Source organism: Chiloscyllium plagiosum, unplaced genomic scaffold, assembly GCF_037043375.1.
Source record: "Chiloscyllium plagiosum isolate Xiang-an unplaced genomic scaffold, Cpla_swu_hap1 HiC_scaffold_10, whole genome shotgun sequence".
NCBI lineage: Eukaryota > Metazoa > Chordata > Chondrichthyes > Orectolobiformes > Hemiscylliidae > Chiloscyllium > Chiloscyllium plagiosum.
Window position 1 is genome coordinate 35,505,719 of NW_028270148.1, and position 13,087 is coordinate 35,518,805.

Below are 13,087 nucleotides of genomic sequence, written 5' to 3' on the forward strand. Positions count from 1 at the left end.
CACCAAGGATATACAGGTCTTTGGACTCCTCCATCGCCAGACCACAACAACACGACGGTTGGAGGAAGAGCGCCTCATCTTCCGCCTAGGAACCCTCCAACCACAATGGATGAACTCGGATTTCACCAGTTTCCTCATTTTCCCTCCCCCCACCTTGTCTCAGTCAAATCCATCTAACTCAGCACCGCCTTCCTAACCTGCAACCTTCTTCCTGACCTCTCTGCCCCCACCCCAATCTGACCTACCACCCTCACCTTGACCTCTTTCCACCTATCACATTTCTGACGTCCCTCCCCCAAGTCCCTCCTCCCTACTGTTTATCTTAGCCTGCTGGACACACTTTCCTCATTCCTGAAGAAGGGCTTATGCCCGAAACGTCGATTCTCCTGTTCCCGGATGCTGCCTGACCTGCTGCGCTTTTCCAGCAACACATTTTCAGCTTTGCATTTTGAACTCCTTGCATGGCATGTCTTTAGTCCATCACTGGGTAAATATCATGAAGAATTGACTTCAACTGGCAGGAGGTGGTAGCATAGTGTCACTAAATAGTAATCTAGAAAGCCAAGCTAATGTTCAGGGGAAACTTGTTTGAATTCCACCATGACATGGTGAAACTTGAATTCAGTTTTTAAGTAATTTAAAAGCTGTCAATTATTGTAAAAATCAATCTGGCTCCTTTAGGGAAGGAAATCTGATGTCCTTACCTGGTCTGCCCTACATGTGACTCTAGAGCCATAGCCTCTTAGTTGGCCTCTGGACAATTAGGAATGGGCAATAATTGCTGACACTTACATTCAATGAATAAATAAAATTAAAATGGGCAGTGGGATAGGAAGGTTATCCATAGGCCTTCTTGCCTCAGTCTTAATTGAAGTGGAGGTGGCAAGGTGGGAGAAGAGAAGAAGGAACAGCTTAGTTTTTCAAACCAAGGAGTATTTGTATCTGTTGTGTAAGGACTTTAGGACCTTGCAGTGTTGTCATGGAGTTGCTCCTTACTGGACATAACTTCATCCACACTGTGCTATTTAAGAATAAAAAGAGAAACACAAGAAACATTAGTCAGAAACCTGAAGGCTTCCTATGAGAATATTAGAAGCACAGTAACAGTAAGACTAGAGTCTCGTATATCTCTGAAAACCATGTATTATTCTAAATAGTCTAAATATATAATAAACACTGTTATAAAGAAGCCAAGCCTGAAAATGGTTTTTGATCTTGCCTTCGTATTGATCAGCTTTTCTTGAACCCAAACCCATGGATGTAGGAATAAAGTCATGTAGTTTTGCAGCATAGAAAGAAGTCCTTCAGCTCATCATGTCGACAGCTATCAAGAGGGTCATTCAGCACAGAAACAGACCCTTTGGTCCAACTCGTCTATGCCAACTAGATATCCTAAACTGATCTAGTCATATTTGTCAGCATTTGACCCATATCCCTCTAAACCATTCGTATTCACATACCCGTTGAAATGCCTTTTAAATGCTGTAATTGTGCCTGTCTCCACCTCTGGCAGCTTGTTTCTTACACACATCACCCCCTGTGTGAAAAAGTTGCCCGCAGGTCCCTTTTAAATCATTCCCCTCTCACTTTAAGCCGTCTAGTTTTGGACTCCCCAACCCTGGGAAAAAGACGTTGGCTCTTTATCCTATCCACGCCTCTCAGGATTTTATAAACTTATATAAAGTCATCCACAGCCTCCAACAATCCAGGGTAAAAGGCCCCAGCCTATTCAGTCTCCCCTAATAGCTCAAACCCTCCAGTCCCAGCAACATCATTGTAAATCTTTTCTGAACCCTTTCAGATTTAACAATGTCTTTCCTATAGCAGGGAGACCAGAATTGAATACGGTACTCTAAAAGTGGCCTCACCAATGTCCTGTACAGCCACAATATGACATCCCAACCTATATACTCAATGTACTGACCAATGAAGGCAATCAAACACCTATTTACTCTCGTCCCATTTTCCAACTTTTTTCCCATAGTCTATCATACTTCAAATGCTTGTCTAAATACTTCTTAACTGTTGAAAAGAGTTCCAGTCTCTACCACTCTTTGAGGCAATGATTTTTAGATACTCACCCCCCTATGGTTGAAAAACATTCTCCTCGAATTCTCTCCACACCACCTGCCCTTTACCATAAATCTACACCCCTGATCACTGATCCCTCTATTATTGATCTTATCTATATCCCTCGTAATTTTGTACACAACATTATGCAATAAAAGACTTGAGTAGTGATAGGGTCAACTTCCTAGAAAATACTGGCAGTAGTGAGAATCAAGAAACGCACATGAAATCATTTGGAGAAAAGAGAAACTCAAAGAAATTTGCTTAAATAAAAACGATTACACATGCTGAATATCTGAAATAATTCACTTTGTTTTTATTTTTGTAAAAAAAAAAATCACCTTTTCATAAAGTTACTAATATAACTTTAAGACTGCTAGCAGCGAGAAAAGCCACAGAGCTTACACTTGCTTTTAAGAAGAAAGATCTCTGTACAGAAAACTCCTGCAGAGGAATCACAAAAACAAGTACAAGCCTGAATAAAAGCCTTTTACATCAAGTGATAGAGAAAACAAGGTTGAAGCAGTCAGGTAAGTAAAAGCCCACTGGCAGCCAAGGGGATAAATCCATGTTGAGCACCTGCAGAAAGTGGGTGAATAGTGAACACACAAAGCAGATTTGATCAGTTGGAGGAAAGAAGAACTAAGTTTCATTTTCAAACAGAAAAAGTAGGCCTGTAAACAGTTAAGATTCCTAACACTGATTTCACAATTTCTAAACAACCCACACGATAACTAAGTCAACAAAAGTAAAGAAAGCTCTTCAGAAATAGTTGTAAGGTAAATCAATGGGAAAAGATCCAACCCAACAATAAAATTAGTTCAATCTTAATGTTTGGGTAGTTTGAGCAGGAAGCATAGGTTTTACTGAGTAACTGAGAAGTCTTCGTTTTTTTATTAGTTTAAGAAAAGGTCTGAAATAAAGCGAAAGTCATGAATTTGATCACATGGTGATGAATGAGGTGCAAAAAGAACTCAGATGCAGTGGAAAAAAATTGGTGTGAATGGCATCTGTTATGATTGTTCTTTCTCTTGTAGCATCTTCTGAGGTGTTTTCGCTTCGAGCGCAAAAGATGGGCTAGGGTCCAGTACACGCCACCTGTATCCAAGGCTGTGTCGGGGGAACCGGACCAGTGCGAAAACACCCCTGGAGAAGCCCAAAGAAAAAGAACAATCTCTATAAAATCATGATAACCACCTTTGATACAATCGAAAAACCATTGATTCTTATTAAATGACAACACTTTGAGAAGATTTCTACCCACAGATCTTTTAGAAATCCTTCATCCATCTTGAAAAGATAATGTTTTCATTCATCACTGTGACCATATTGATAAAGGAAAACTGAAGTTTATTGGAAAAAGATTTAGAACTGCAGAAACTTTAACAGTTTTCAATTTTGGTTCTGCAGCAACAATCTTTGGAACAACAAAGATTTAATAACTACTTTAGTCAACTTAGAATATAACAAGACAATGAAATGAGTGTTGAACAAAGAGATCAAAATCCTCACATTGATTGAGGCCAAGAAGATAATCAATGATATCAAGTGCAAGCAGACAATGAAACAAAATTCACTTTTATCAATTTTTCTAACAGAAAAATCCAAGCTTTCAGAATTATTTGACTTATCAGCAAATTGACAAGTTTGGACTGCACAATTTCTAAGGTTGCACCCAGATTCAGAATTGAGCACCAAATCAAACACTGGACTGGTTTATATACTTCTCACCCATATGGGAAGAATATCACATCTTGTGTTACATTGGCAACAGACAGATATGAAGTATATATTTGACAGTCATCTAACAGGTTTTTGATCAATATTTCACTTCAAGAACAAATAGGATGCTGGCAAGATTACACTTCAATAGCAAATATTCAGTCCCAAAAAGACTGTAGGTAGCTTCATTAGTGACCTGAGTTATTCAACTATTGAAAATTAGAGTAACAACTCAGTTGTCTCAGAATCATCTGTCTCTTAGATAAATCAATCACTGAACTTCTTCAGTAAAAAAAGATCTAACTCAAGGACAGAAATTGCAGTGGCTACATAGTCTAGAAAATTATCCAAAAATCATTATATAGCAAAAGTTGCATACACTGTACACATTCTACCAAAAGTGTTGACAACATGTAGCATTCAATCAGATCTCAAACAGAAAAGATATATCATGTGCGGCAACACCAACATAAAATCCTAAGCAGTCTGATGGCTAATATCTCACCATAGGTGTCATTCCAAAACCCAATAACGCCAAATACAAAACTGTCCAGCCTTACATCAACCATGCGTTCATTATATAAAAATAGGTCATTTCTCAAAACTTTATTACAGTCCAAAGAATCTTCCAAGCATCAAACCAAATCATATCCAGGCCAACATTACCATTCATGCCTTTGAACAGATCCATAAAAGCATTGAAGAACAAGTTAATACTGTAATAACTTTAAAAACGGTCTTGAAGAATTAACACTATCCATAGGTTAATGACAGAGAAGATGCAACTTACCCATAATTTCTGCAATTACATCAACCTCAGATCCCTTCAACAAGCACGAACAAAAGCCAACAGAGAAAAAGAAAACTCACCAACCTTGTGGTGGCGCAGTGGTTAGCATTAATGCCTCATAGCAGCAGAGACCCAGGTTTGATTCCAGCCTTGGGTGACTATCTGTGTGGAGTTTGCACATTTTCCCCGTGTCTGCATGGGTTTCCTCTCACTGTGCAAACATGTAAATGTTAGGTTGATCAGCCATGCTAAACTGCCCCACCATGCAACGTTTTGCAGGCTGGGTGGGTTAACAATGGTAAAGGCAGGGTTACGGGAATAGGGTGGGAAGTATGGGATGCGCTTTGGAGGGTAAGTGCAGACTCGATGGGTTGAATAGCTTCTATCTGCACTGTAGGGATGCTATGATGATTCTATGATTCTTACCGTCACATATTCCTGCAAGTTGTCACAGACTTTCCTGACCCACCTATGGACATAGATGAATCAAGTCAAAGACTTGAAATGGGTGTAGGAGATATAAGGAAACAATATACAGTAGATGTTTTTAAAAAAGAAGTATTCTAGATAATTCATTTGAGAATATATGAATATAAATTGGTGTTTTACGATGGGAGAAAAATAGGAGGTGTTGTGTCAGGGGTTTGGGACACCAAAACATTGCAATAATTTCACAGAGCTAAGTAGATTTAAGAAGAAAGACAAACACACAGAGAGCTAGATTGAGATCCTTAACTTTGCAAATGTTAGAAACACATGCAGAAAAGCACATGGATTAGATCAACATTTTAAATGGCAGAGTTTATGGAATTACCTTTCAATAATGTAACAGTGAAATTAGAACCGGGTATACGTAGAATCTCTACAGTGCAGAAACAGGCCATTCGGCCCAACAAGTCCACACCGACCCTCCAAAGAGTATCCCACCTAGACCCATTCCCCAACCCTATTACTCTACATTTCCCATGACTAATGCACCAAACCTATATACCCCTGAACACTATGGGCAATTTAGCATGGTCCAGTTCACCTAACCTGCACATCTTTGGACTGTGGGAGAAAACCAGAGTACCCAGAGGAAACCCACGCAGACACTGGGAGAATGTGCACACACCACACAGACAGTCACCTGAGACTGGAATCGAACCCGGGTCCCTGGCACTGTGAGGCAGCAGTGCTAACCACTGAGCCAGAATGCTGCCCCTCTGAATACCCTTTATTTAATCTTAAAATGTAATAAAGTTAAAAATCATACAACACCAAGTTATAGTCCAACAGGTTTATTTGGAAGCACTAACTTTCAAAGCCCTGCTCCTTCAGGTAGCTTTGGAAAAGGATCCCCTTCTAAAGCTACCTGATGAAGGAGCTGTGTTGTGAAAGCTAGTGCTTCCAAATAAATCTGTTGGACTATAATAATCTGGTGTTGTGTGATTTTTAACTTTGTCCACTCCGGTCCAAACACCAGCATCTCCACATCATGGTTAAAATGTAACGAGCAGCATTATAAAGAAGCCAGAGCCTGAAGTCAGAACCTTTCCTTTGCTTTAACCAACCTGTCTTGAACCCAAACTCATGGAGGACATAAAACCACACAACAAAAGATTATCATTAGGTAGATGAGTTTCAGAGATATCTGAATATAATGGGAAGTGTTTTCATTTTGATTTAGCAAAATGGTTCTTTTTCTTCCAGATGAAAGATGAAAAAAATGAAAGATATGATGAGAACCTCCACTATCCTGTCCTCGTCACTCTAACTAAGCAGGAAACAGCCAGCAATGCCCAACCAAGCTGAGACCTGTGATGTGCTGCCCTTTTCTTGGTTCCTCTAGCAGCTGCACTCAACAATATGAAAGCACAGTTAGGACGCTCATATGGAAGGAATACTTTTGTTGGTGAAGATTAAGGAAAATTCACAAGTGTAAACTTACCTCTTTTCTCGCCCAGAAAATCCACAGAATTTGTAATGTTCCATACTTTTCCAATTAAAGCAATTTTCCTCACTAAAATTGGTATATATGTAATTTTTTTGATTGCTTTGTTACTTAAAATGTCAAGTCATTTATTTTCTAACATATATTATTTTCCAAATGCTGTTTTCTTACATAAAGAACAGTATGCATTTGTTTATTTTTCAATAAAATATACAGAAAAAAATTCATTAATAATAAGTAATCTGCAAAATCTCTTTATTTTCTTCACCTTTTTGCCAGAAACCTAGATTTTTGCAGAAGTCTTGGGTGGTTTTCAATTTCGTTTACCTATCTGCATCATTGCAGGAATCTTGTAAACTTGACCACTTAGCTTTTGTGAGATAAAGCCTGGCCAACCCTCTGCTCCTCCCTTCCAATTATGTATGATTAGTCTCAGTGTTTTGTGTCAAGATGAAGGAGTGTGCTGAGTGGTTATTATCTGTTTAGGTGCAAGGAATCCATGCAGTTTCTTACTTTCTGCAGTGAATGAACCTTTTGCAGGATTTGGTTCTAGCAGCTCACTGTGTTAACCTTATTTTAAGCCTGTGCTTTAGAATAATTGCTTCTAAACCTCAATTTGATGTTATCACAGTAGATATCGTGAAGCTCTTAGAGTGATTCCTAAATATTTACATATTTAATTTTCCTCATCAATCTTTCTCAGGAAAATCCTTATATCATTGCACACATTAGATGAGCCATCATTATATAGAAAGAGTGGGGGCAAAAACTAGGATACGGTGAAAGACAGTCAAGTTTCAGAAGCAGTCTTTAAGCTTACTGGTTATTGCTATTTATTGAGATGTTGCTTTGGCCCAAACTTTGAGGAAAGCAAAAATTCTGAGATGCTGAGTATGATTTTTTTTGCCTTTGCAGTCCTGTATTGTGCCTTTTATTTTCTTTCTTTGTCTTTCTTCTTTCCTGTGGTTAAGCAGGTCCTGAAAGGAAAGCTTAGCACTTAATACTGGGATCTAGTTGTAGGAATGTATACTGTAGCAGATTCCAAGGAGCTGAGCAAATGATGGAGGCTTAGTGTTGCAAACTGAGAAGGAAAATTGTTTTTAATTAGCACCTTGGTAAGAACTACTGATTAATAGCGTTTGGTTTTGTGAAGAGCTTTCAACTGAGTAATTTGTGTAGCCATTACAACAGTTTCGTCAGAGCTCCTCTCCTGTTGTTAAACACAAACAGCAGATGATAACAGTCTGAGATGAGTTTGTCAAGTAACAAATTTGCATGACTGAAGAAGTATCTTCTGCACTGAGGCGCAGTAGATCGTAATGAACTAAAAAGGTATTTTAAAGCTTTGTGAAACAAAATGTTGAATGTCAACATGTCTTTTGAGTAAGATTTATTTTAACAATTTCCATTGCAGCTAAAATTTGTGTGCATCAGCATGCTTAAGTATTTATTGTCATGTGTATTTCATTACAAAATACTGTGAAAAGTATGGTACAGTGTTGTCACTCTGACGCCATCTTAAAACACTGAAAAATAAATCAAAACACAGAACCCAAAAGACAGAAAAATAAATAAATAGTGTTCAACTTTACAGTCCTTCTTGTTAAGTGCTCTGCCTTGGGCCTGGTGGCCCTTCACTGCACCGCCACTGGAACAAGAGTTGCCACGTTTGGTGTCATCTTGCCTCCACCAATGCCCACCGCTATGGGTCCTTGCTGGACCTCATCAATGCAGCCGTCAGCAATGCTGCTGGGTACTGCGCCTGCCCAAACTTGATTCCACCACTGCCGTGAGTCCACTTCGGGTCCACCTCACCGACACTGCCGGGTCTCATACTGGGCCCAAACATGCCTCCTTATAGTGGCATATACTTGTAATGTTTTTGCTAGATTAGGTAAGAGTGCTCAGAACCAACCTAATATCGCTGCAATGGCTGTTAACCACGAAAGGCCTCAAAATGTTACAGTTTTAAAGCAATGTCAGTTCTAAAGGAGATTCAGACAGCAGAGCAACCTTTAAAGAAAAAGGAATACTGTGCTGATGTGAATAAGAGACAGCCACCCCATGCAGCACAGGCTCAAAGGTCAACTTTGTGGCTGTGGCCTCCAATATGAAATTGTTGAGCATGGTAAAAATCTGAAATTCAATGCAGCTTCAGAAATAGAGGGCCTCCAGCAATGGGTGTCATTAAGTGATTTCATCGTAATAAACTTTAAACTGTTGGCTTTATGAATTGCCAGGCAGTTTTGCAGTTGCTCAGAAGGAGCTTGCAGTGTCTTAAGTGTGACAAGCGCTATTAGGAATTGTGACCATGTTTCAAGCATACTTGGCTTTTCTATTCCTGGGGTGATTGCTGCCTATTAGTCAGCATCTGGGAAGATTTTTCTGTGGCAATCTTAGTTCAAGAGCTTTCGGGGTTTTGACCTGCTTTTTCAAGGCATTCTCTGAGGAGTTTTGTAAGAGAATGCTCAAGGATTTGTGACCACTTTTAACTAATTCCATTTAAGTTTTGTGATGCTGTTATATAAAAATGGCTTTCATTGTTTCTCGGGTGCTTATTTGCCTGCTGTTCCTTTTCACATGTTCCTAAAAGGAGCAATGTGAATAAAATTGTAAAGCTGAGAGAATTTTGAAAAATAATTATGAAACTCCAATTTCTATAGGTATAATGTAACGTAATCCAATAAAGGTCCCATGAAATGACCAACTGTTAGTCATTTCATTTTCAAATATATCACACAGCACTGATTTTAAAAAGTATAGGAGAGACATAACAGGGAAACATGGAATAGGGAATTGATTCTATTCAGGAAGAAAACTTGAAAGCTCACAGTCACAATGAGTTATCAAGGTCTTCTTCATAACTAGAATGTTTTCTACATTCCAGTTCCCCCACTTACATTCAACATGTAAAATTAATTAAAATTTGTTTTTTGTTATAACTGTTTTGCTATTTTAGTTACATTAATGCTATTTTCAACCTTGATGGTATGTCTCGCGTTATCGCAACCATGTTCTTTCACCAAGGTTTCTCAGTTTTAAAGATATACTAATTTGGGAGGTGCTTTTGTATTTTCTATTTGATCATGTGCAATGCACATTTTTAACAGCAAGTGGCTGGTATGTTGAAAATCCAATTAGAGAGCTAAAGAGTTTAATCTACAAGGTATTCTTGGCCAGACTCCAGTTTGCTTTACAGTAGTGAGTCATCTAGCTATGACAAGACTTCAAGCTTGTGACTTGATGGAAAATTTGTACAGTCATATTTCAAAATGTACACTTCCACTGGTGTTTGAAACTGACTTTTGTGCTTAACAATTTAAATCCACACAGCAGGTTGCAAATGTATTATTTACAATGGAGGTGCAGTGTTTTAGTAGCATACCATTACATCACTTAAATAAGAACTTGCCCATTCATGTATACGACTGCATTGCAAGATTGCCAATCAAAAACAAATTATAACCATCCATGGTGCTGAATCCTAAACATAAAGACAACTGAAAAGACAAAATCCACCTATCAATCATATTTTTATTTTGTAATTTTGGGGCTAGATGGGAGGCCCATCTGAGTGGAAAGATGAAGCCATGTAAAACTAATCCTAGTAGAAAATTGATCATGTGGAATATGTCTAGATTTCCATGTATGTAAAATGAATGTAAAATTGTATTTTACAGCACAGAGGAACCCAGTTAGGTCAATGAATATGTGACAGCTCTCTGAAATAACTTTCAAATTAGTCCCATGCCCTGCTCGTTCCCTGCAATCTTGATCTTTAAATATTCTTGTCTAAATCTTACCTTTGAAAAGTTAACATGAACTCCATTACCACTTTCTGGCAAGGTATTGCAAAGCTTGAGAATCTCAATTTTTTTTCAAAAAGTCTAAACTCAGGCACTTGCTTTGGTGAGGATCTTAGATTTGTGTCCTCTTACCAAACCATTGAATTTATCAGAGCACTGAAAAAATGTGAACACTTCAAATAGTTTTGCTCTTAATATCACATAGTATGTGAGCAGGAGGCCATTCCGCTCATCAATTCTGCTCTGCCGTTCAATGAGATCATGGATGATCTGATAATCCTCAGCTCCACTTTCCTCCTTTTTCCCATAACCCTTGATTCCTCTTACTGATTAAAAGCTTCAACAGCCTGCTATGGTAAACTATTCCACAGATTCACTGCCCTCAGGGAAGAACCAACTCCTCATCTGTCATAAATGTGTGACCCCTTATTCTGAGATTATGCTCTCTTATCCTAGTCTCTCCCACTCTGAAACAACCTTTCCACATCTATCCTGTCAAGCCTCCTAAGAGTTTTATATGTAATCTTGTATTCAATAAGGTCAGCTGTCATGTTTCTAAATTCTAAGAAGTATAGGCCCAACCTAATGCACCTCTTTCATAAGACTATCTGTCCAAACTTGGTATCAGTCTAGTGAACCTTCTCTGGACTGTCTCCATTGTCAGTATATCTTTCCATAGAGAAGGGACCCAAACTGTTCAGAGTATTCCAGTTGTGATCTGATTAGTGCCTTGTACACTTTTAGCAAAGCTGAAAAAGTGTTGCTGGAAAAGCGCAGCAGGTCAGGCAGCATCCAAGGAACAGGAGAATCGACGTTTCGGGCATTAGCCCTTCTTCAGGAATAAGCCCTGAAGAAGGGCTTATGCCCGAAACGTCGATTCTCCTGTTCCCTGGATGCTGCCTGACCTGCTGCGCTTTTCCAGCAACACATTTTCAGCTCTGATCTCCAGCATCTGCAGACCTCACTTTCTCCACTTTTAGCAAAACCTCAACTTTTATACTCCATTCCCTTTGAAGTAAAGGCTAGCATTCCAGTAACCTTCCCAATGTGCCATGGAATTTGGATGTTAGCTTTTCGTGATTCAAGCAAGAGGATTCCCAAATCTGTACGTTCTGTAGCTTTCTTCAGTCCTCCTCCATTTAAATAATATTTTCCAACATTGGTCAAAAGTCTGGTGGACAAAACGCATTCACTTAACCTATCTTAAAACAAAAATTGTTCTACAAATTCTTTGTGTATCCACGCCTTTTGCCTTCCTAGTTTTTTTGTCATCCGCAAATTTGTCAATAAAACACTCACTTACCTCATCCAAGTCATTAACATTTATTGTAAGTAATTATGGCCTCGGTGTTGATCCCTGTGACAGTCCAATGGGAACAGGTTGCCATCCTAAAAATCTCACATTCCAACTGTCTGCTATTAGTTTGGCAATCCTCTATCCATGCTAACGTACTACCTTCAACATTGTAGTCTCCTATCTTAATCAATAGCTTAACGTATGAAGCCTTATCAAACATCTGAAAATCCAAATATATCCACTTCTTTCCCTTTATCCGTGCTTGTTACCTCCTCAAAGAATTCTCTTTGTTTTCTTCCTTCAATGAAAAGAGTAACTCTGCTCATTAACAAAATTATTCTTTTTTTGATATCACAATTAATTGCCTTTGTAAACACTGTGATCTTAAGATCCTTTCAAAAGTAAGATGCCAAAAACTGAGAACTCCAGCTAAATCCTAACCAAATGGTTTGTATTGGTTTCACATTATTTATTTGTGACTGTTTGACTACGTAACATTTTTAACAAATTCAACCTCTTAGTTTAAAAGATTTATTTATCTGAAGCCTGCTTTCTAATGCTATATTATCAGCTTTTACCATTTTGTGTACCATTAAACACTTCAGGATGTTTGTCTACATAAAAGATGTAATTTCAAGCAAGTTGCTGTTATCAATAGCGCTTTCTTACTCTCTCTTCAAAATGTATCATCTCAGCATTCAATTTCATCTAGCATCTATCTGCACAATCAATCTATTAATCTGTATGCTCGCTAAGTTATTTACTATACACATCATAGTTTACTAGGACTCTTATCATGTCATCTGTAAAAATTAATATTGTGCATCAATCTAGATCTTTTATAATATTGGGAAAAGTCTTGGTACATTTACATTCCAATTTACATTCCTCCAATTGAAAAATATCTATGACTAATCATTCTCTCTTACATAAGCATGAATGGAACTCTCATGCTGCCACATTTCCTTTAGTAATGTGCTTTAACTATGCAACATGTACTTAAATGGTTTTTCAAAATCCATACAAACAATTCTCACTGCTTTTTCTTAACCAATATCCTGCCACTTCAGAAAAGAACTAGGAGAAAGTGAGGACTGCAAATGCTGGAGATCAGAGCTGAAAAATGTGTTGCTGGAAAAGCGCAGCAGGTCAGGCAGCGTCCAAGGAGCAGGGGAAGAAGAAGGGCTTATGCCCGAAACTTTGATTCCCCTGCTCCTTGGATGCTGCCTGATCTGCGCTTTTCCAGCAACACATTTTTCACTTCAGCAAAGAATACCAACTTACCTTTCATTGATCTATCCTCTTATTTAATTTTTCTCTTTATTCATTTGTAGTATGTAGGCACGTTGTCTAGGACAGCATTTATTGCCCAAACCTAATTAATCTGGAGAACATGATGGTGGGCTGCCTTCTTGAACTATCAAAGGCTTCAGACTAGGTCACCAGTCACTTTTTGTCATTTAGCACAC

The 13,087-nt window shown here is 38.5% G+C and overlaps 1 protein-coding gene across 2 annotated transcripts in view; it reads left to right on the forward strand.

Annotated features, from left to right (window-relative positions):
* Nucleotides 1–6,590, forward strand: part of camkmt (calmodulin-lysine N-methyltransferase) — a 385,974-nt gene extending 379,384 nt beyond the window's left edge. For both annotated transcript variants that reach the window (XM_043695647.2, XM_043695646.2), the window contains exon 11: nt 6,275–6,590. In XM_043695647.2, the coding sequence (XP_043551582.1) occupies nt 6,275–6,376 (102 nt within the window). In that variant the 3' untranslated portion in view covers nt 6,377–6,590. The remainder of the gene's footprint in view (nt 1–6,274) is intronic.
* The last annotated feature ends 6,497 nt before the right edge of the window (nt 6,591–13,087 follow it).